At 39.8% G+C, this 25,102-nt stretch overlaps 1 protein-coding gene across 2 annotated transcripts in view; it reads right to left on the reverse strand.

Moving 5' to 3' along the window:
• Nucleotides 1–25,102, reverse strand: part of BBS9 (Bardet-Biedl syndrome 9) — a 371,651-nt gene that overhangs the window by 221,659 nt on the left and 124,890 nt on the right. For both annotated transcript variants that reach the window (XM_045197407.3, XM_024562968.4), the window contains exons 10-12: nt 15,622–15,803; nt 10,410–10,486; nt 7,482–7,535 (exon numbers count right to left, since the gene is read on the reverse strand). In XM_045197407.3, coding sequence (XP_045053342.2) covers nt 7,482–7,535; nt 10,410–10,486; nt 15,622–15,803 — 313 coding nt within the window. The remainder of the gene's footprint in view (nt 1–7,481; nt 7,536–10,409; nt 10,487–15,621; nt 15,804–25,102) is intronic.

Raw genomic sequence — 25,102 nt, forward strand, 5'->3', positions numbered from 1 at the left:
TATAAATGTCTAATACTAGGTTGTACACCTGAAACTAATATAACATTATATGTCAACATAATTGAGAAATTGGTTTTTTAATTTAAAATTTTTTTAATTTTAACTTAAAAATGTTCTATCAAAAGTGAAAAAAAAAATCTGCCGTCAGTGGCTGATAAAATAATTACATCATGAAATATGATGTGTTCATTCTGCTTTTCATACACAGATGTGGCATCATGAATTATTTATCTTATCCAGTATCAGTATATTACCTTCGACACAGGTTAATTATGCTTTAAAGATTTCCTTACTAGGTGGACATTTACTAGCTTAGATACGTATCAAAGCACTCTATTTTCTTCCATGGCTTACCCTAAAAATATCTGACATAACGAATTCTAGAAAAATATGAAAGAATGGCAATATTCACTGTCGCATTTCTAAGCTGGCTGGATTTCCAAACTGCTGCTCTTGGTTGACACTAAGAAAACCTTCCCACTGCAATTAGAATCAATAGCTGAGAACCGCAGGGTAGCAGTTTAGCTGGGAAGTGGACTAGAAATGGGTAGAGAAGGCCAGGGCTTCTCTTACTTTGGGGGTAAGAAACAAACCATCAGGCCCCATGATCTTGACTGGGCCAGCGGTAAGGGGCATGACTTTCAGGCTATCAAAGGAAAAGCCTAACAATCGAGCTTCCACTGGGTATGCTCTCTCTCTGGATTTTGTCTCCTAAATGTCCCAGCTTCTTTGAAGTCTCCTTTGGATGAGTTCACTTGGCTGCTGTGGTAAGCTAGACTTACCACAGCAGACCTGGATATTGACAATTTTTTTACAGCTCTTCAGGTGATATCTGTGTATATTATCGGAGTTGAGAAGCACTCTGCCTAGCTCCTTTGCTACAGAACAGTACAGTCTAGTTACTAGACTCTAGTATACATTTCACTATTAACTGACATAATGCAAGGGCATACTTATTTTTAATAAAAGTATTTTTAAATTTTCTCTTAAGTTAAAGGCACGTATCACCTATTCCTTAATTATATGAGACCTCTCCGGAAAAAGTCCAGCCATTGTTAATATAATGAGAACATTTTGCGCAACACTGATGTAACCTGGCAGCCAAAGACAGTGAACTGGAATGCACATGTGTGTGAACAATGACGACGTCACTATACTAGTCAGTGGGGGTGGTAGATGCCATTCAGTGAGCTTGTGCACTGTGTGGCTGTCACATTCAAAATGACAGCTAGTAGAGCAACAAATCTGCACCATATTTTGCATTAAGCTTAAACATTCCTCTGCAGAAACTATTTGGATGATTCAGAAGGACATAGCTATGGGCAACTGGTGATTGGCATCTTCATCACAACGATGCACCCACTCACCCATCAAGTCTTGTGCAGAGTTTTTTGGCAAAAATATCAAATCACTCAGGTGACTCAGCCCCCCAACAACCCAGATTTGATGCCCTGCTACTTCTGGCTTTTCCCAAAACTAAAAGCATCTTTGAAATGGAAGAGATTTTGCACCTTCGATGAGATTCAGGACAATACAACAGGGCATCTGATGGTGATTCCAACAAAGGATTTTGCAGAGTGTTTTGAACAGTGGAAGAGATGCTGGGAAAACTGAATGATGTCCCAAGGTGCCTACTTTGAAGGGGATTAAGGCATCATTGTCCTATGTACAATGTCTCTTGGATCTTGAATCTTCTTCAGTGAATGTCTCTACTTTTCACTTTACATGGCTGGATACCTTCTGGACAGACCTCATATATATACATGCATATAACAGAGAAAGAAACAATATACAGCAATATACAACTGGCCTACAAACATTATACACACGTAATTAGATTCAGTAAATGTCTTGTATTAATTTTAAATAATGTGGGTATTCTGTACAACTTAAAAATAAGTTAAACATAATTTTGATTTGCAAAGCAAAACTTTTGAAAGACCACTATTGGGTACAAACAAATACAATAAACACAGCAGATGAACAATCAATCCTCAACTTTTATTTTACCAGCCCTGAGACTATGTGAGGGAATACGCATCCCAAAAAGCTTCCTAGACGATGTCTGACTGTTATAAGCATGATGTCTTTTTAATAAAACCCTGATGGTAACAATGAGAAGAAACGATATATGCACCACAGACAACATTCTTTCAAATTCCTAGTCCACTGAATATATAGACACAACTTAAATATTTTTCTAACAATAATATAATGCTAGTCTATACATATATTTTGAAATTGAGTCATTCATAGTACTGATAACCATTAGCAGCTTTCTATATTCATAGAACCACGATAATAAATTATTTATGTGCATTATCTCACTAATACCTACAACATGGTGAAACAGCTACTACTACTATACACCATTTTATAGAAAAGAAAACTGTGGCTTAGAGAGGCTAAATAATTTGCTCAGGTCTATTCTGTTTACAAGTGGTAGAACCACAGCTGAACTTCGGTCTGCCAAAACTCAGAACCCATGTTCTCGATCAACTGTGGTTAAGTCTCAAAACAACTCTGTAAATGAAAAATTATCCCCATTTTACAGTTGAAAAACAGAAGTTCAGGACTTCTGGTCATATGGCGGCATAGGTGAACACAGCTCTCCTCCTTGGACAACCACATCAAAATTACAACTAAATTATAGAACAATCATCACTCAGAACCAGCAGAAATTGAGTTGAATGGAAGTCTGACAACTACGGAATTAAAGGAACCACATCCATCCAGATGGGCAGGCGGGGCAAAGATGCAGAATGGGCTGATTCTACATCCACATGTGGTGGATAAAAATCTGGGAGGGATACATCGGGAGTGAGGAGTCCCAGTCCCACACCAGGCCCTCAAGCCCAGGGTACCAGTGCAAGGAAGATAAGTCCCCATAACTTCTGGCTGCAAAAACCAGCAGGGATTAAGTTTGTGGAAGAAAATTCTGGAGTCCCAAGAAGTTCTTCTTAAAGAACCCACACACACTCACTCAGACTCACTCCTTCTGAGCTCCGGCACCAGGGTATGAGCTTCAAAGGCATTAGTGGCATACTGAGAGAAACTGAAGTGTCTGGCATCAGGCTAGAGTTAGGGGACAGTTTCCTCCTAGACAGAGAGGTGGGCAGAGGCCATTGTCCCTTTTCTGAACCCTCTCCACACAGAGCCACAAAGCTGGCAGGTAGGTGCCATATCTGAGACTCCATCAACCTGGCTAACACTGTTTGCCCAGCCCTGAAGATCCCCTGAAGCTCTGTCCCACCCAACTTACAGCAGTTAACTAACTTTTCCATATGAATGGCTGGTCTTGGCTCGTGCTTCACAACTTTCTAAATCCTTTCAAACAAGCAACAGCTGGCCTCAGTGAGCCCTCTGCCCCATATATCTTGCTAAGTGGCCCCAGGCACAGCACTAACAGCAGCCAGCCTAGATCACAGCTTGGCTTTGCCTGGGATCTCTAACCCAGCACAAGTAGCAGCCATCTCAGATTGCTTTATAGCTTAGGCATGGTGGCCTCAGGGCAAAACAGAGGTTGGGGCTGACCTTGGCCTGCACCACCAAAGAAACTCCAGGGCCTGCACACACAGTGGACAACTACAGACCATGTCAGAGCACCACCACCCTGCCTCTGCACAGTTGATCCTCCATGGAGGGCAGAGGTTGGTGGTAAGTGGTCACAGCCAGTACTTGAAGCTGACTGGCCTGGGTAAATCCCTCCCATTGATCCACCAATAGAAACTAAGGCTCAACTATAAGAGCTGGGTATACTCACCCCCCAAAAGGGTGCATCACGAGTACCCAGCTTGGGTGATAGTAGAGGCTGTGCCACTTACTACATTAGGACACTTACTACATTAGGCCACTGTACCAAAACATGGTGCCACAGCAGCTCTACCTAATACACAGAAACAAACACAGGGAGGCTGCCAAAATGAAGAGACAAAGAAACATGGCCCAGATGAAAGAACAGATCAAAGCTCCAGAAAAATACCTAAACAAAATGGAGATAAGCAATCTATCAGATGCAGAATTCAAAACACTGGTTATAAGGATGCTCAAGGAACTTAGTGAGGACCTCAACAGCATAAAAAAATACAGTCAGAAACAAAGGATACACTAATTGAAATAAAGAACAATTTACAGGGAAACAACTGTAGAGTGGATGAAGCCAAGAATCATACCAATGATTTGAAACATAAGGAAGCAAAAACAACCAATCAGAACAACAAGAAGGAAAAAGAATCCCCCAAAAAATGAGGATACTGTAAGCAGCCTCTGGGACAACTTCAAGGGTTCCAACATTCACATCACAGGGATTCCAGAAGGAGAAGAGAAAGAGCAAGAAATTGGAAATCTACTTGAAAAAATAATGAAAGAAAACTTCCCTAATTTAGTGAAGGAAATAGACCCTCAAGTCCAGGAAGCACAGGGAGTCCCAAACAAGATGGACTTAAAGAGGTCCACTCCAAGACACATCCTAATTAAAATACCAAAGGTTAAAGAGAAAAAGATAATCTTTAAAGCAGCATGAGAAAAGCAGATAGTTACCTACAAAGGAGTTCCCATAAGACTGTCAGCTGATTTCTCAAAAGAAACTTTGCAGGCATGAAGTGATTGACAAGAAATATTCAAAGTCATAAAAAGCAGGGACCTATAGCCAAGACCGCTCTACCCAGCAAAGCTGTAATTAAGAATCAAAGCAGATAAAGGGTTTCCCAGACAAGAAAAAACTAAAGGATTTCATCACCAAACTATTATTATATGAACTGTTAAAGGGACTTACTTAAGAAAAAGAAGATCAAAACTATGAACAATAAAATGGCAATAAACACATATCTATTGACAATCAAATCTAAAAAACAAACTAAGCAAACAAGAAGGACAGAGACAGAATCATGGATATGGAGAACACTTTGATAGTTGCCAGAGAGGGGTGTGGGGAAATAGATGAAAAGGTGAGGGGACTAAGAAGTACAAATAGGTAGTTACAGAATAGCATGGGGATGTAAAGTACAGTATAGAAAATGGAGTAACCAAAGAACCTATACACATGACCCATGGACATGAACAGTGGTGTCAGGATTGCCAGAAGGAGTGGGTAGTGCTGGATGGAGGGGGGCAAAGGGAGAAAAATTGGGACAACTGTAATACCATAATCAATAAAATATAATTTAAAAAATAAAATGAGAGTAAATAAATAATAAAATAAAAACAGAAGTTCAAAGAAGATAAATAAATGCCCAAGACCATCAAGTCAATATGCACAAGAGAGCTGAAAACTTAGTTTTAGGAATGAAAATGAGAAGTCCAACTGAAGTAGTGATAAGCCAGCCACCTGTAGGAGAGCAGGCATCTCACTCGGCCTGGCCTAACAATGCGTACTTCAACAAAGATCACACAGTTTTACCTTGTCACAGAAGTGTCTGCATCTGGCTGAGGTGTACACTCATAATAGCTCTCACACACGGATTTACTGAACCCTAACGATGGGCTAGGCACTTTCAAAAGTGAATCAAGAAGACGTGTGAGGAAAATAGCTACAGTAACAAAGAAGAGCTGTGTTTGAGCCAAAAAAAAGTTAAAGACTTGGCTAGATCACAAACCTCGTATTTTAAGAGAAAAATAATTATAAAATACTAAGGGAAAAATATAAAACATTAATAAAAGAATTTTCCATGCTATTTTCCGCTTCTGACAAAATGAAACATGATCGTTAGGAAATATAATACCAAGTTTTATCCTAGATATAAAACTACGACTCCAAAGGCCAGGTATGAACAACCCCTCTCACATCAGCGCACATACTCAAGGTAGCCACATCTTCGGCCATTGGAACGGATGGAAACATTTTCTCAATTAACAGGATTTATTATGATGGAAACTTGCATGGTTATATATCTTGGCTGCCACTGTTATAAAAGGCTATAAGGAGAGATTTATAGCAGAAATGTGCATAGAAGCTGTCAGACAGAATCACGAAGTCATTGTGTCTGCTGGGTCCGTCCAGCTGACTTTGTGCAACCCTTCTGCGTGGCCTTCTTTCCTGGGCTCTTACAATGGCAATAAGGGAGGGAGTTAGGAATGACTTAGTCATTCTCAGATATAGTAAATTCCACTAATGAAAGAGAATTCTCCAGTAGTGCCATGCCGTCATTTTAAGGCGGCTATTACACATGAAGACTAAGAACTTCATGGGACAGAAAGGTGCGTTTACTTACAGCAGTAAGTAGTAGTTGGGTGGTGGTGGGGATTAACATGAGCAATGCTATCTGATTTAGCTACAAGACTTTTTCACAATTCATATCATGTGCCTGAATCATGATGTGTATGTGTCTGAACAGTATCAGTAGACAGACACGAAAAAGGGTTCCCCCCGACAAAAGTCTATAGATCATTCCTGGAACTGTGCAGGGTTTTTTTAAGTGTTTGATTTCTTGCCACTAATGCTTTTCCAGACTCAGAAGTATTAATGAGATAGAGCCTTTGATTGAATAGGGGTAGGAAGACTGGGGAAAGACCACCCTTGTTTCCAGTGGCAAGAAGCCAAAAAAATTAGCTTAGGAAACTGTTAAAAGATTGGGCTCCCTTCAACTTCTAGCACAGACCCCCACACTAGGGCCACCCGCTGGGTCCAGTGTAAGCGAACACAATTGGTAAAGCCTGGTACCCTGTCAAGCTCCTCCAAGGGCAGCAACCCATAATCTAAGAAAACGTAAAGCCCAGTCCAAGTTTTGACTAAGCGAATCGCCAAGATCCACAACTTTTCCTGGCTCCAAGGACTGGGCAGTGATAAATATTTTCAGCTTAATAGTGTGCTGACTGATTACCATGCTTTAATCTAAATGCCTTAAGAGGGTTCTATATTCAAGTTCTAGTCTAAAATTCTACAATGACAGGACCAAAACTTTTAACCAAAACCACATCGTTCATACTCTCTTTTTTTTAGGACTATCAATTTGTCACTACTCTACTTTGTGGCTTCTTCATTTAATATGTTCTTGCTATAAATACACCCCTCAAAAGCTAATATTATGGCAGATAGATGACTGGAAATTCTTTTCCAACCCACACATAATCATACATGGAAGAAAGATATTATTAGCATTCACATAATTCCCTAGTATATACACGATGCTTCCATCATCTGGTTGGTCTGGGGTGATGACACACTTCATCACGCTTTAATGTTAATTTTGTGTCTGGAAAAAAAATCCTGGATCATGTAACACATTTAAATAAGAATAAGTCATAACAATTGTTTATATTATCTGCACATTGCTATGAACGCAATGATCGGTTTTATATTTGTAGAAAACAATGAAGGTTATTGACTCACCCCTCCCCCCCTCCCCCGAGGCTGAGGAAATGGTAGAAATGTCAAGTGTTTGTCTGACATTTCCAAAGGCTATTTATAGGGTGAAAACAGTGACAAATGTGACGAAATGTGTAAAAGTGTTTGCACGTTACAGTCTAGAACCACGGTACAATACCTTCACTGTGACTGAAGGGACAAGGTCAGTTCCCACTTCAGCATCAGGAGCTTGCTGCAAACACACAGAAGAAAGGAAGGAAACAATAAGTGAAAACCTGGGTGCAATCCATCTCTCTCACCACCAAAGCTGGCAACGACTGTAAAGGATTTATCACCGTAACGACAGACTCCGAGAGTCAGTGTGACTTTTTGAATGTCTTCATCTAGAAAGTCATGAGCTAATATTTAGATACCTATCCTCCCACCCCCCCAATCACATATTTTATTATCAAGCTACTCCATTGCCAAATTTACTTAAATGTTGAAACTAATTAATTCTAGTAACACATCCTTTATATTATACAGAAGAAGGCCACCCTGCATTTCTCAGATAAACATTATGCCATTCTTTTAGGCCATTTTATTTTTAACTTGACAAAGGAATGTTTTACTCTGACTAATAGTATGAACATGTAACTAAGACACATAACTACTAATATAAACATTGAGCGCCCTTACCTCTAGGAAATAGAATAAAGGTAGGAGTGAGCTCATATCATAAACTAGTTTACTCTTTGAGCATTGGCCCAGGCTACTTGGTCCTACCTATCAAAGAATTCAGAGTATAATATCATAGAGCAAACATTTCCTTACAATTTATAACTTATTTTTTAGAGTGGTAGATGGAGAGAAAAATTCTCACTCTGACAGAATCAAACAAAGGGGTAACATATTTTCTAGTAATACCCAAAGGAATACCTGGGGAACAACTCAGGTCCTAAAATCTCTGTTCAGCCAATGAATAGACCCACTGTACTTTAACTTCACCTATTTGAAATGTTTTCACCAGGAAAAATTAAGCCACATCTAAGCAATGGAGACTGCTATGATATAATGGGAACCAGCACAGTTAAGAGTTGGGAGATCCAAATTCTGTTTATGACTCCCTACGAAATCACATATGAACTCGAATCCAACTTCTCATGCAGGAGGATAAGAGAGCAATGCTTGCCTCCTCTCTAAAATACCCAATTCTAATAGAAATTGTATTATTTTTTAGATGTGTGCTTTCATATTAATGATTCAAAATAAAATGTTAAGCCAGGCTTTCTGCTATAGTATTACTTTAAATCCAGGAAATGCTTTACTTTAGCTGTCCAAATATCTAGGAAAGACACAAAGATCTCCTGTTTCCTACTCTTTTCAACCTATTGTCTAAACAACTAGGGACTTCAGGGACAGTAGTCCTTCGGGAAATAAAAGTGGAGCCAGAGAGAAATGGCTACACAAAGACACGTGGCTATCCCAGAGCCACGCAAATCGCTGGTCTCATGTTTTCTGGTGGAATGAATGCTACACTCTCAAGACTCTTAAGAAGGAAAAAGTAGTGAGAAGGAAAATGAAGCTGGAAAGAGACACCCAGTAGAAAGGAAATAGCACTCCGGGCTGCCAACAGGGAAACATACATTACAATACAGCGCTATTACACATGCCTTTTTCCTACAAAGATCAAAAGTTGCTAGAGATCAGAAAGGGAATTCCTCATTCCAAATAGCCTATGTTTAAGAGAACCTTAAAAAAATTATATAAGTGGCCAAGAGGAAAAAAAGAATCATTTCCAAGGCAAGAAAATGTGTGTACATTTGTCAGCTAACGGAGCAGAAATGTTCCACTCAGACTACACCCTTCAGGTAGAGTGAGAAACGGTGTGCGCTGAGTGGGCAATGTTTAAAACAGTGCCTCTACTATGTGACCCAGCTGGTGAATGTTTCTTTCATATACAGTCCTATTTTTGTAAGTGTACCCAACTTTCGATACCACGGCAATGTTAATGTGATTTTCAACACAACTGGGGTTGGCTGTTTATACTAAATTAATCTTTGAACATTTATGACAACTACTTACTCTATTATGCTCTGATACCTAGATATTAAAGTCACTTCCTTAGCAAAAAAAAATATGACGTGAACTCCAACCACATAAAAAAAAAAGCAGTGAATTCGATCACTTGTCTAAATTGATCAGCCTTTGGTAGGAACACAGATAAAACACATAGATTTTGTCCAAACAGCAGGCAGTGAGACATGACCGATCATAACCTAACAAGTGCTTACAGAAGGCTGAACAAGGAGATGGGACAATAGAACCAACGACAATTCCCCTTTCATCCTTCCTGTTTCTCAGCTTTATTCATTGATTTGTGGAGCAAGTATATACTGAGCACCCATATGTGACAGGCACTAAGGTAATGGCGACAAAGGACACAGGTAGTTAAATGCAGGTGGTGGTGGTGGTAATGGTGGTGATGATGCTGGAAGAACTGAAATGACATTTGATGATGATGATGATGATGCTCATTAATTATCATAACAATTCAACCGAAGAGATTCTACCGTCATTCTCAGTTTACGGATGAGAAAATTGAGACTAAGAAAACCAAACACCTTGCCCTGGGTCACAGAGAAATAGAAGGAAAAAGGGTTCCTGGCCCAACTGTTTACTCTCAAACCCCTCCCCCGGCACAATCACCGTAAGGTACTGGAGACTGCAAACTACAGAGCCCCGAGCGGGGCCTGTCATGAACATTAACTCAGTGAACCTCGGCAGAAATCGTGTGGGCTCAGGATTATTCATCTGGATCGGAATTATCTCAATATTCTGGTGCTGAAAAAGTTAAACTTTAAAAAAAAATAGATTCAGAATAATGGTGAGAGTCCCTTCTACTGTCCCCCCTCCCCTTTTGGGGGCCAGAAATCTGCCTAAGGAACTCCTTACTACACTAAGAGGCTATGAATGTTTATTTCTAGAAAATAACAAAGATTAAAAGTTGTTATCCTCCCTAAAGTTTCTTTCTGAAGGCGCATAATTTAAACCAATACATTTTGGCCCCAATTCACCCAAGTCTGCTACAATCGCAAACCCTTTCAAAGTCTGCAAATGCACCTACAGACACGGAGTCCAAGTTAGGAGAGACCATGACAGAAACTTTCAAGTCATCTTCCCTCTCAGTCAGGGGCCAGACACCTGTAATTTGAAAAAAGAAAAAGAAAAGACATTTAACCATAAAGTAAAACCTGCTGTATAGTTAGGGTTATCTACACCATAAGTCAAAAACAACCCCATACCCACACGAGTTTAAAAAACGAATGCATTACAGAATTAGAAGCCTGATGTTAATTCTGTCCCCTCTACCACACTTCAAAGAAAAACTGTCTCTTCCCCCAAAGATATTAGCTGAGATGGGGCCCGCTGACTGACCAGTGTTGGGAATTTGGATGCCTTCTCCTTAACTGCCGGCAGGAGCCCAAATCAGTACAATCCTTCTGAAGGGAAGTTGCTTTGAAGGTAAGTACTTTTGAAGGCAAGTCATTCTGCAGGTTGGGAGCAGAACTGTTGGGTCGCAGGACCTGCACGTTCTACATTGCGACAGTCACAGCCAATTCACAGACACGCCCAGGAAATCCTCTGCTGCTCGTACTTATTAAAAACAAAAACAAAACAACCTGAATCTCATACTTCTGTTAACAGGGAAATGGTTAACTAAATTATGGTGTATCTGTGCTGTGCAGTGGTCTACAGCCCAAAGCTATAAATAAGAGTGCTGTCCATCTTTACATACTGATAAAAAAAACCCTCCAAGATATGCCTATTGATAAACGAGCAAGATGCAGGAGAGGCAGCTCGATGCGCCTAACGTGGAATTACATAACCATGGACACTTCCGTAAAGAATACACAGACGCTCTTGATGAAAGTTACCCGTGAACAATCTCGCAGAATAGGATCTGCGGTATGCCCTTGTAGTGCTGTTTGAATTCTTTTCACCACATTCGTGTGATTGTCACAGCTTACAATTTCACAATTTAAAAAATGTTTATGGTGAATAAGATATTATGAACAAGCGACACAGAGATCCTAAATAAGCAAGCAACATAAATAATATTCACACAATATGTGTGTGTGTGTACATACGAGGTTTGTCCAAGAAGTAGCCAGCCACATAAGATGAAAGATGGAGACATTTATTGAAGAAGATGCAAGAAACACTGTACACAGGACAATGACACCTCAGTCCCCTTCAAAGCGGGCACCTTGGGACCTCATACACTTCTTGGAGCATTATGACCTTGAGGAAATCTGGCTCATTGGTAGCAGCTTGAATAATGTCATTGGCAACTGTAGCACGATGTTCCTCCTGCTCTGGTAGCAGAAGCCGCGGAACAACTTTTGCCACAACGTATTTCATGCCAAGATCCTGCATCAAAATCTCAGACGCAGAAGTTTTTAGAGTCCCCGGATCAGCTTCTAGTTCTCGCGGTGTCAGATTGCAGCCCATACACGTTCAACAATCTCAGGTGTTCAGCTTGTCGCAGGCCTTCCAGAAGGTGGATCACTTCCAACCAATTCTTGACCATCTTTGAAGCGTGTGTGCCACACTTTTACTTGTGCTGCACTCATTGCATCCTCCTCAAAACCCTTCTGAGTCATCAGAATAGTTTCTGCAGAGGAATGTTCCAGCTTAATGCAAAATTTGATGCAGATTCGTTGCTCTACTCGCTCAGTCATTTTGAATGCAACGGCCACACAGTACACATGCTCACTCAATGGCGTCTACCACCCCCACTGACAAGTACAGAGAAGTCGTCATTGTTCACACATGCTCATTCCAGTCCACTCTCCTTGGCTGCCAGTTTAAATAGATGTCGCACAAACTGTTCTCTTTATATTAACAGTGGCTGGACTTTTTCCGGACAGACGCGCGCGTGTGTGTGTGTGTGTGTGAGAGAGAGAGAGAGAGAGAGAGAGATACAGACTATTGGTTGCCCACCTAACATCCAGCTTCACCCCTCCTTCATTGTGGCTGAGCCCTAATTCTGTTGGGACATCCACCTTCATCTCAAAGTCATTGGATTGGTCAAATCCAATCATGGTGACTTCATTCCCCTGACCATCTGTTGTTTCAGGCACAAGCATGGGGTTTATCTTGGCAGATGGGAGGTAAGAAAAGTTGGGTGCAGGGTGGGGTGCTGGCACTTGCTTCTGGGAAAGCTATACCTCCTGAATAAAAGGGGGTACTCAAGAGAACTCTTGCTTCTTCTCTGGAAATCGAATTTGCACATAATGCCTGGGCCTGCTGAGATCACCCTTGACTCTCAGAGGAACCATCCCCCACACACTGACGGTGGCGGGCTGAGAGATGGAAAGCACGGGCCAACGCCACGTGGAGAAGCAGCTGTCTGACAGAGAGAAGACCTGCCTACCATCGCCATCAGGCGTGCCCACCAACACTGCAATATTTGGGATAGAAATTCCTTAGTGAGAGTGCAGAGGGCTGCTCATCGCCCACCCAATCACCGTTCTTCAGTTCTCTTTTACTAAAAGAAGCCCAGTTTTATTCTAAGCAACAAAGCACTCAGCTTAAACCCTAAATTTCCCAGCATCTTTTGCAGCCTAGAGTAGCCAGTGAGATGTGAGTAGAAGCTGCCCAGGGTGTGGCTTCCAGGAAAGCTCCTTATGGGGGCTGACTCAGCTGCAGATGTGAGGGCGGGAGGTCCAGAAGCCATCCTGGACCAGCAGATGGCTCTGGGAGGAAAGGAACTGCAGTCCCCGATGACAGGGGAGCTGCCAGAACAACCCTGGTCTGCCCATTGCGGGCCTTCTCTTCCATGGAAAAGAAGTGTAAGCCACTTTAGTTGGGTATTTTGTTACATGCAGCCCACATAACCCTAAACAACACATCTTCCGACAAGGCCTCCAAGTACAAATGACGCCAGTACTTGGTGGGGGGAGGGGGGGAGCTAGGGGGGCACAGCTCAGTTATCCTGGATGTATTTCACCTGGGATGCAGACTTCTGATAACACACCCATGTCTTACTGCTCTCTGCCCCTCCTGAAGGCACTGCTGTGCAGGAAGCTCAGTGTCATACCCATTCCTTCAGACTCAACCCCAAGCAGGGAACATGACCAACCGTCTGTGCCATGAGGAAACTCCAGCTTTGACAGTGCCTACCGACAGACGCTGCTGACTACTGGTAACAGAAATGCCTGGCAGGATCCACACTAGTGAGCTGAGTACGAAAAGCTTCAAAATCCATGAGCCATTCTGAAATTATTACTGTAATTTCATACTTACAACATGCATTCCTCATTACACACATAAAATCAGGTTCAAAACACTTTTATTACGGTAGATAATATACACCATGTGTACAACAAAATGTACTCTTTAAATGGGCTTTAAATTTTGCTGCAACCCTTACTTTGAAGAAATAAAAAAAAGATTTTAAGTGCTGAATATAACCCACAAGACTGTGAAATTTTTTTGTAATCTTAAGTCGCTATACTAAAATAAGTGGCATTTAAATGAATAATGAGGTCATCAAAAAGTTCAGAGTTTTAACTTCTCATAATCTTCTATACTGAAACAATTTGGTGCTTTCACATAATTACAGGTATTTTAATAAAAATATATACCACAGTTTTATAAGGGTACAGAATACTAATTTTTTTCCATATCCAGAAATAAAGTATTTTAAAAGTCTCTCTTTTTAAAGAAGGTTCTCTTTGTTTCTTTTTCAGGAATAAAACCAAATGATGGCGGAGAAAGGGCAGAGAACTTCAAATATCAACTAACACCAAGGTTATGTAAACAATGAACTTTGCACCCAAGTCCGTGGGCACATCCCTAACCTAATTAGCAGTTATTTCAAATGACACCGAAGGGTCAAGGCGATGACAAGGAGAACAGCCTAACCTTCTCACCCAAGGGCATCACCATGGTCACCAAAAAAATAACCTTTAGCTGTAAGGGATTTTTCTGAGAAATGTTTTACACAATTAAGTGTTAATCAAAATATCATTAGCACATTGTTTATGGAAAGAGCAAAATCTCAAGATAAAATCTGGAGTGAAAAGTCACATTAATTTAATGAACTCCAGAAATTTCATTTTTCATATATATATGCCACTCTTTCCCCAATTACATTTTTAAATGACAAAGTGAGACTTATAATTCCAACAATCCCAAAATGCTAGTATCAAAAATGGGAAAAAGTTGTACATTGCAATGTGACACATCCAATTTTAACCATTCTCTACTTGACTGGGGGTTGCTGACAACAAATACATTTTTAACTAATTAGAGATATGACCTAAGTTTCACTGGTTTGCTTTCAAAACTTTCTAAGAGAAGGTGTGACGCCAAAGAATAATTATTTTATTTTAACACTCATATTTTATATGTATTATCTAATATCTTCTGAATCTGTTTCGGTAACATAGACTCAAAAACACATAAACCTCGTAAGATGATTGGACGGGATTAAGACTGGCTCTGTTGTTTGTGTTGGCTTTTGATGCTCTGCTTCTTTTATTATTCCTACTTGTTTCAACATTTCTTTTATGTGAAAATAGTCCATATTTTTTCTCATTAAAAAAATACTTTTACCTGACCCTGAGAAGGAAACTTAAAGTAATGCTTTTCACATGTCCAACTCAAACTTCAGGATTGGTGTTTTGTTTCTCCTTTCAATTTACAATAAAATTATACCCCTGTGAGTCCCAAAGTAAGATAATATTGAGTTATCCAAAACTCAGGAACTGAAAATATCATCAGCCTGTGAGTCATTAGAAATCAGCATACCACAGGCTACCACCCTCCATTTGGACGGCTAATTAACTACAAACATAAATTAGATTACTAAGCTGTAAATGACCACCTTTTTAGTAACAAAGTGGCAACTCGTACTGCTTTGGTTTCTTTTCAAAGAAGCAACTAACACTTTTTTCAAGTATATTAGAAGTTAATAAACGACCACTCTAAACTTTAATGCTCTTATCAAGGTCTGAAGCCACTACCCAAAGAAGTTCTTGGTCTTTTTTTAGAGTACAAAGAAAAAAACTCAGTAACACTGTCCCTGCAAAAGGGACACTAGCAAAACCAGTATGTTAAATAGGACATATTTTTCAGAAGCTACAAAATACAGATTAAGCACACAGACCTTGTGTGCTAAAGAGCTATGCAGTTTTTTCAACTATGACTTTAATTAAGTCTGGGGGAGAAAATTAATTCATAGCTACAAAACATTACCCATACACAAAATAATGTAAATTCTACAATGGACAGTAAAATCAAACAATAAAAAGCTTCAAATGAGATACCTTGTGATTTGTTAACATCTCTGATGATTTTCTGAAGTTCTTTCAACTCCGTATCAAGTGCATCATAGTTTAGTTCTCTACATTCAACCCTTGGAGCTTGGAACAAAGAAGGGTCTGTCCCCAGGTATGAACACTGCAGGTGACCATCATCACTCAGAGTGACTATCACTCCCTTTAAATCACTACAATAAAGAAGAGAAAAGAAGACATAATTAAATTTTTCAGTGGCTTTAGACTTGAACACGTACATTTTTATTCAATTAAGCTTCAATATACCATTAAGAAAATGACTACGTATCTATTTCTAGAGTTCTACATCAAACTCTCAACTCCAATGTTTCAAACATGGTTTATATTTACAGAAGTATCCCCAACGATCTGATTCATCACAGGAGGAAAAAAAACACTTTAACAATTATTATAACAAGCTGTCATTTTGAGGGACCTAAATACATGACGAACCACACTTTAAGAGCTTTTCTATTATATCTTTTTTCTTTATTTAACTTCTAATGTATTTTTTCCATTACCATTTAGTTCCCATATGCCCCTTCCCCCCAGCAATCCCCACACTGTTGTCCATGTCCATGAGTCCTTTTCCCTTTTTGCTCAATCCCTCCTCTTTCTCTCCTCCCTGCCCCCCACCCACTAGCTATCATCTGATCTCCATCTATGAGTCTGTCTGTTTTACTTGTTAGTTCAATTTGTTTCTTTAGATTCCACATATGAGTGAAATCACATGGTATTTGTCTTTCTCTGACTGGCTTATTTCACTTAATGTAATGTTCTCCAGGTCCAGCCATGCTGTCACAAAGGGTAAAGTTTTTCTCCATTTTTACGGCCGAGTAGTATTCCATTGTTCAAGTATCGTATCTTTTCATCGTCACTCCAACTCCCACTTGGCAGATTCATACTGAGCATGTGAACAACACGTGTGGAGCCCTAGCAGATCCAGAGCTGGGTGCTGGACGGCTAAAGACCAGGATGAAGCACGGAAGCAAAGGATGATGAAGGGGAATGGCGAGGAGGGTGGTAGGGTGAACCCCAGGAGGACGTGAAAAGAAACGCACCCCTGTCCTTCTCCTTTTCTTTCTCTGCCCTTGGGACTCACATCTGCCCTCCTTCCTCAGGGCCACCAACCTCTTCCTTCACACACGCTCCTTCCCTTCCCTCTTAGATGGAAACATCCCATTTTCTCATTCTATAGCTCTTTCCCCACCATCTGTCTGTCCTGATGATCTCTTTTCCTCCCCATCCTTTCGCTCTTTCTTCTCTTAGACTCCCTCAAAGCTGTTCTACTCTGGAATCTCACCATAATATATAAATCAAAATTTTAGCCTATGATGTTTAAAAATAGAAGCTGTAAGTTGTGCTGAATTTGCTATAATCAGTAGTTGAAATGAACACTATTTGCTTCCTCCATAGTTTTCCCAGAAGAAAAAAAAATCAACATTGTCGTAAGTCATTTTGAGCTGATACATAATGAATTTGTTTGCCTGATGTTTGTTAAATTTTCTAGTGACCATTGATTTTTTTACAAAGAAGAAGGGTTACCAACTCTGTTATAAAGGTTAAATGTTAATGAAAATCATAAACATAATTAAGAGTAAAAGAATATTTTTTAATTCTTGCTATTCATCTGAAGAAAAAGAATACGTTATATAAGGGTCTGGCCTTATTCAGAATAAATAAGAATTCTTAAAACTCCCCAAAACTGAGCCACAGAAAGTGGTGAACTCATGAACTGACTTGATAGAGAGTCGACACCACATTGTCCCAGCCTTCCCATCAGGCAGCCCAGCACCCCGTCACCGCCTGCCTTCACTGTGACATCCATACACACTTCCTCCAGAGCTCAGGCGCAGTGTGTGCCACCTCGCCCTGTGGTGTAACTTCAGAGAAACAGAAAAGAGATTTACATCACTGACTCAACAGCTAAAGAGCTAGACTGAGAGTAGATCGGGGACTTGGGTTCTAACTCTGACTCTGCCACTGGATAGTGAGTCAGCTTAGAGAAGTCTTCCTAAATGTTCTTAATCTCCAAAATGAGAAGGTAAGAAAGAGTAGAGGTCCCTCAAAGGTCTTTAATTTTTATGAATCAGTTCTGTCGATCTATCTCAGAAAATGAATACTCCCCAAATGAAATTATGTTCTTGAAACAAAGTGTAAAGAGCAACACCACAGTACCTCTGGGCTTGGCCCTTTCTTCGCGGGCAACTGAAGCCCCCTAGTGGTCATGAAAATGCTAACCTCCAGCTCAGACAAGCCCATTCCAGGAGGACAAACCCTCTACCCTTCGGCGTGGTCACTGTAGTGGGTTCCCCATTCCATGCAGCCCCACACGGGTCTAGGGACCCGATGACATGAATCCTCAGGAAACTCTGGGACACTGAGGGGCAGGTCTGTGGCTGGCTTCTCAGGGAGGTAGGGATCATCAGTCCTTTGAATCCAGAAAGGTTTTTCCACTTCATCTTCACCTTCTGAGTGCTCCATAACATAGGAAGCCTCGCACGGCTGACTCTCAGTACCCTTCACTACACAAATTTATTGGGCCATTAGGTTGGACAGCTCATTACTGAATCAGTTTTGTCCCACAGTTTTAGATAGCACAGCAACAAGGGATTTATCTAAAAATTTATCAGAACCTAGTAAGTTTCTGAGTTCAGAAAGGAAGAGTTGGAGTAGAAATACATACACTCAAAAACACTCTTTACTGGTGCTTGAGGTGCCCAAATGGGAAAGGGGAGGAGCCAGAGTCCCCCCTCACTGAAAGGACTCACCCGATGTGAACAGCATAAGAACCACTGCATATAATTTAAATCAAGTAACAGAAATGTAGACGAGAGAGGAACTCATTTACACTGCACGCTTTATCCCACAGTAACACTGCAACAAGCTCTAAAAACTCCAGAGTAAGTCCGTGGCACTTCTGTCTGAAACCCCTGAGAGGGACAGGCACCTCGACTCAGGCCTGCAGCACCGCTGAATAAGTCGTGTCATCTCTTGGAATCTTGTGCAAAGGGCAAACTTTAAAGTATGTCATTTTTAAAGTAAAGCCCAACTTAAGTTTAAAGAGGAAAAGTAAAACATTCTTAAGATTTTTAAGTCTTTCTACTTAAAGAACATTTTATTTAACAAGACTGTCCGTATGAGTTAATGTGGTAGGTTCTGTGAACGACAGAATTTTCTGCTGCAAGAAGCCATCAAGCAGATCAAGCACTGTGTACCACACTACTCCCATCGTGAAAGCAGAGTTAACATCGCCAAAATTAAGGTCTCTGGATTATTGCTGATCCTTGAAGCACACCAGCTAACCCGACACCAGCATTTCATGAAGAACCGAGGTCAAAGATGTTATATGCACAGGACACATAATAACTCTGTGATTTTTAGCAATGAGACAGGACATTCAACAACCGCATTTGCTCAGGAATCTGAAAGTAATTGTCTCATCGCTCAGTAAACAGGTTCCTGCCTTACTAATACATTCAAACAAAACTCCAGATGGGTTTTAAAAGTTAAATTTAAAAATATGAAACTGCAAAAATATTTATCTGCCCTTGGGATGGAAAGAACTTTCACTGCAAGAAAGCTATAGAGGAAACTACAAAAGATCTCTAGACCAAACCACAATAATAATTTAAACTTGTTATATGCTTTAAAAAACAACGTGGTAAAAAGAACAAAAGGCAAACTGGGAAAACATTGGCAACCAACATAAAATACATAATTTAAGTGAAACCATATGAAGTTAAGAATGTTCAACTGTTTTTGACCTATAAAATCCATTTTAAGCATTTCAGCTAATATGTAAAGAACTCTTACAAAACAATGAAAATAAGATTATATCTGAAAATTAAAAGGTCAAAAGAAATGCACAATTCACATCTAAAAATAAGTCAATAAATGCATTTTAAAAATTCTCAAATCAATAAAATATATATTTTAAAAAGCTATATTTGATTATTTAATACCTTAAACTAGCAAAAATTGTATTTAAAAATCAGCCCTAGTGTTACAGAAGGTACACGGAGATAGAAACTCTAACACACTTTCAATGGGGATGTAAATTTGTTAAAAATCCTTTCAGAGAACATTTTAGAAATATATATATTGAAAGCCTTAAAAATGCTCATTGTCTTTTATACAGTAACCAACTTTCACAGTTATTAAGAAAATTTAAAAACAACCAAATGATAAGAAAGAGGGGAAATATTTTTTAGTCATGATATAGCTGTAATAGAATGTTTAGAAGCCAATAAAAATCACATCTTACAAAACATCTGCTATCAGAAAAATAGTAAAAAAAATAAATATTAAGTGGAAAAGCAAAGTATTACTGCATAAACATTTTATCCCAACTTCATAAAATACAGGTATAAAACACAGACCAGAAAAAAAAAAATCTCAATGCTAACAGAATGGTGACTATCTCTGGCTAGTGAGATTACGAGCTATTTTTAATCATGTCTTATAGTTCTTACAAAGTAAGATTAAAAAGAAAACTATTTTCTTTTCATAAGAAAAAAATATGTTCCATTTTCTATCCCCAGATAATGAATTTGAATCATCAACTTAGAGTTTAAATAATCTACGGCACTAAAATGGTTATCTAATTCTCTTTTTCTTATAAGGCCAAGCTATAAAATGTACAACCTGAAAATATTTGAAATACAGCTCACAAGAGACTTTTAAAAATGAACAGTTTCTTTTGTTTGCTAATACAATAAAACAAATGAGCAATTGTGTTAAAAATAAATGAAAAGAAATGCACTCAATCAAATGTTCTCTTGCTCAACTGCTTTTTACACAAAATAGAAATATTTAAGTCAAATTGTAAGTTTGGATTTTATTATTATGTATCCATATCCAAAAACTCTTGAAAACTTAAACACTATTTATTTCATGCAATTTTTACTCCGCCTCTGAAAGGAGCACACGAGTTCAAGGCCCTTTCCTCAAGTCCTCTCTCAGCTCCAACACACTGGGCTTAGTCACTTGAATGTATTCTAATTCATTCCACCATCACTCAATAACAGAGACTGCCCAACAGAAGCTGCAAAGACAAATAAAACATGGTCTGGCCCCCTAAGAAATCGGTCCAGTTGTAAAGGTAAACTTATTCTTTAAAAAAAATAAGCAATTGCAACATAACATTCAGATGCCACCAGCACGGTAGGCAGACAGTGCAGAGCCGTGCACAAGAAAACTGAACACGGCTTCGCAGGGCAGAGGACTCAGAAGCTGCATCCTCCTAGAAGCAGATCCTCAGGGGAAAAACAAGCAGAGGGAAGGAAGAGGGCTCTGGCCTTAGTGAACTCATTCAGTCTCATGACTTTAAACACCCTTTCCGGGCCAGCTCCCATGTTTACACCTCCAGACAGACCTTGCTCCCCGAGTCCAGCCACAGACTTGCAGCATCCCACTCCATCTCTCTCCACGTGGAGGGCCAACAGACATCGAAAGCTGAACGTGGCCACAACTGAGTTCCTGATCCTGGCTCCTCCTGTCCAACTCAGACCTGCTCCTCCTGCAGCCTTTTTGTATTTCCGAGACAAGAAGATATATTAAACATTCAGTGAAATAAAGAAGCCCAGGGTACTGGAACAAAGAAAGTCACAGGGAGAATGGGTCAAGATGGGGTCAAGATAGGGCCAAGAAATTGGGTTAAATCACACTGACCCATGTAGACTATTAAAAAGGGTGAATTTTGTCCTCAAGCAACAGGAAATCACAAAAGGTTTTTAAGTACAGGAGTGAGAAATAACATGATCAGATTCATCTTACAAAGACCCCTTCAGACTGCAGCGTGGAGAGACCACTCCGGGTGGGAGAAGTACAGAATGCAGGGGAGGATGCTGGGGGCTCAGGTGGAGATGAGAGGAATGGAGAAAAGGGGAGAGATCAAAACCTAGGTAGAAGGTAAAACCACATCATCTCATTTAATCCCCAATCACCTTGCGGGGGAAAAGTACTGATTGCCTTCACTGTGCAAACAGAGGAATGAAACCCACATCCCAGGTAAGACAGAATCATCGATTGTGGTACCAGGAGATAACATGCAAAGCTACAGAGAGGAGATAACACGCAGAGAGCCAGGCTTTCTGGCTCCAGACCTGAACCTTTGTACTTCCACATGGCTGCCCGCAGAAGGCAGCAAATGACTCTTCATACAAAATGGGTTTTTTAGAGTAGACTGTGTAGTCAACAAATACAAAATGCTTTTACAGAATGATTTTACATTTAACTAAATTGCGTGTTAAATAAATTACAGAGGGGCTTTTTCCATTATTTTTCTCAGCACAATGCATAAACATTCAAGAATGAAATATGGAAAAAAGAGAGAAAAGGAAGAGACCAATTCTACGTAAAATGTCATATGAATGTTTTCCTTTAATCTCCAGAGTTAAATACAAAGTGATTACAGTTATTTCCTACTTCCTCCTGTTGAGGGGGAACTAGCTGACACAGCTGTTTGGAGTTCAGTCGTAAAAGCCTATCAGACGGCCATTTGGAAGTGGCTGTTGTCAGCAGGTTCCAACTTTGTACATCTAGAAAAAAACGAAGATCTCTTTTGATGAGTTATCAGTTGTTAAAACTACCTGCATTATAAAGTAGATTAATGACTATTAACAACTATCCACAGAATCTAACAGGGATGTGGCTTTCTGGTTAGTTCTTGTGAAGACAAGTATGTCTTAAACAAAAGAGAAATAATTTTCATGTTGGAAAAACCTCAATTGTAATTGTTCTTTTGGTTAAACCACCACAATTTTGTTCTAGACTCTTTTTTATATACTATTTACCTCTCATTTCTCCACTAGAATTTATTCATTTGTTTACTCATGCATTCATTTATCAACTATTTTCAAACACCACCTGAAGTACTATAGAGCATACAGATAAATGGAATTGAAAATTGAAAATTATCTCAAAGACACTTTTATCCCATAAAAGAATAAGAAATGCACCTTGACAAGTGTAACATGGGGTAGAAGACATAAGTACCTAAGACAAATACAAAGTACTTCACTATTCAGAAGTAGCAATGTCATTGCTAGCCAGGGAGATGGGGGAAATCTCAATGATGGAAATAAAAGCTTAAGCTGGACACGGAAATCCAGTCTGCTCTTCAATGACTGTTTCTGAAGTCTGAATTAATGCTGATGTGTCTGGTATGCAAGGAAATGATGTTAATAGAACTCTGAGGTTGGTTCACGCTCAGCTGTCCCCAGTACCTGAGTGTTCTGAACCTCAGGGCAGCCGCAGAGAAATACCGTACACGACTGTACACACGCCCCACTCTTCCACTCATCTTCCTGGCTCAGTCTGCCTGTGTGCGCTGGGGTGAAAGGGCTTCTTACATGGTTCTTGCTCCTGCCTCCTCCACCCTTCCTCCAAGCTGCCTTCACCTTTCCATTTAAAAGTAAAGTCTAACCGCTCGAGAGGACGTGGAGCAGCCAGAGGGCTCACATATCATGGGCGGGACTCTATAGTGGGTCCCCTACTTTGCAAAAACTTTTGGCAGTTTCTGGTAAGATTAAACACGTATCAACCCTTTGACCCAGAAATTTTACCCCTAATTATTTATCTAAGATAACTGATAACATATGCCCAGAAAAAGGCTTATACAGGAGAAAAGACAGATAACTTATGGTATATTCATGGAATGGAACACTGCTAAGCAATAAAAAATAATCACTGTTACATGCAACAAAAAAAGAATGTTTAAAAATATATTGACCAAAATAAGACAGACATTAAAAAGTGCACAGTGTGTAATTCCATTGGTATGCAGTGCCAGAATAGGCAACATAAATCTACTACGAAAAAAGTGCGAACACTGGTTACCTGGAAGCAGGCAAGAAGGGAATCGGAAAAGGGCCCACGAAAATTCTGGTGATGGAAATGTTCTATAACTTGAGAGAGCTATGGGTTACACAGGTGTATCCATTTGTTGAAACTGTACCATTAAGGTTTGTGGCTCCCAATGTACGGAAATTTTATCTTAAAAAATAAATTTAAAATAAGGGAGGTGGAGGTATAAAAGAAGGAAGCATGCCAGAATGCTGATAATTGTTGAAGCTGAGCACTGGGTACAAGGGAGTTCATTATACTACCCACTTATTCCGTATATACTTGAACTTGTCTATAATGTAAAAATTTGGGGGATTAAAAAGCAGCAAATAAAATGCATTACATACATACATAAACACAGGGTGGGGGCAAAAGGAGGTTTACAGTTGTGAGCATGCAAAACAGGGAGTTAGTTTATTCTTGTATTTTATTTATTAATTATTGCATTATTTTCCATACAAACAACGGTAAACCTCCTTTTGCCTCACCCTGTATATATAAATGACACCATCCACACACTACCTACAGAGATGATGTATAAACCGCCCTGACATGACCTGGGGACCACCTGAGATTTTAGCTCTATATTTATGCCATAAGTGTTCTCTCTCCCACTCCTGCCCCAACTTAACCGTCTCTTCCATCCTGCCCATTCCCCTTTATTAGTGTGGTAGACTGTAAAAATGGCCAAAATTTTCTTTAGCCATGTATCTACGGCTCTTTCAATGTGACTTTACAACTCCTCCCATGAAGGTGTGAAGTCTATTCTGCACCCCTTGGTTCTGGACTGGACTTACATCTTGCTTTGGCTAAGAGAATGATGGGATCATTTTCTCAGAATTAGGGTGGGCTGTAAATACATAAGAGACAAAAGAAAAAACGGTAAGACACAGAGCAACATGGAGGAGAAGGCCAGGTAAAGGCAGAGGAAGAGAGATACTGGAGTGATGAGACTACAAGCCAAGGACACTAAGGGTGGCCAGAAGTTACCAAAACCTAGGAGAGAGGCATGCAATTGATTCTCCCTCAGAACCTCCAGAGGGAACCAGACATGTTCACACCTTGACCTTGGACTTCTGTCCTACAGAACTGTGAGAGAATGCATTATTATTGTTTTGAAAGATCCAGCTTGTTGTAATTTGTTACAGCAGACCCAGGAAACCAATACACAGCACAGAGCAGAAGAGGCATCCAGCTAAGCTCAGCCCCAAACTGACAATCCCCAGAATCACAACCTAAATGAACATTTGTTATTTTAAGCTACTAAGTTTTGAGGTAGTTTGATACACAGCAAAGCTAATTAACACAATCGACCCCCCAAATGTCCACTCCAATTTCAAAAATTATCTCTTCCACAGCCAATCTTTTTACCTTCAAAATAAAACAGACCACCTCACTACGCCCACTAAATAATACTTCCATAATAGTACCTATAAAATGGTACAGCATTTTAAAATTTTTTTGCACATTTGTCATCTTTGACCAGGCTGTAAACTCCCTCAGGGCAGGGATTATACAACATTGAATTTGTATCCCTGCCAGAGACAATGACTTCATCTACATGAAGTCTTCCAAAAGAATTCATTCTAAATTCATCATTATCTCTAATACCTACTTATAAGCA

This window comes from Desmodus rotundus, chromosome 6 (genome assembly GCF_022682495.2).
Source record: "Desmodus rotundus isolate HL8 chromosome 6, HLdesRot8A.1, whole genome shotgun sequence".
NCBI classification, from domain to species: domain Eukaryota; kingdom Metazoa; phylum Chordata; class Mammalia; order Chiroptera; family Phyllostomidae; genus Desmodus; species Desmodus rotundus.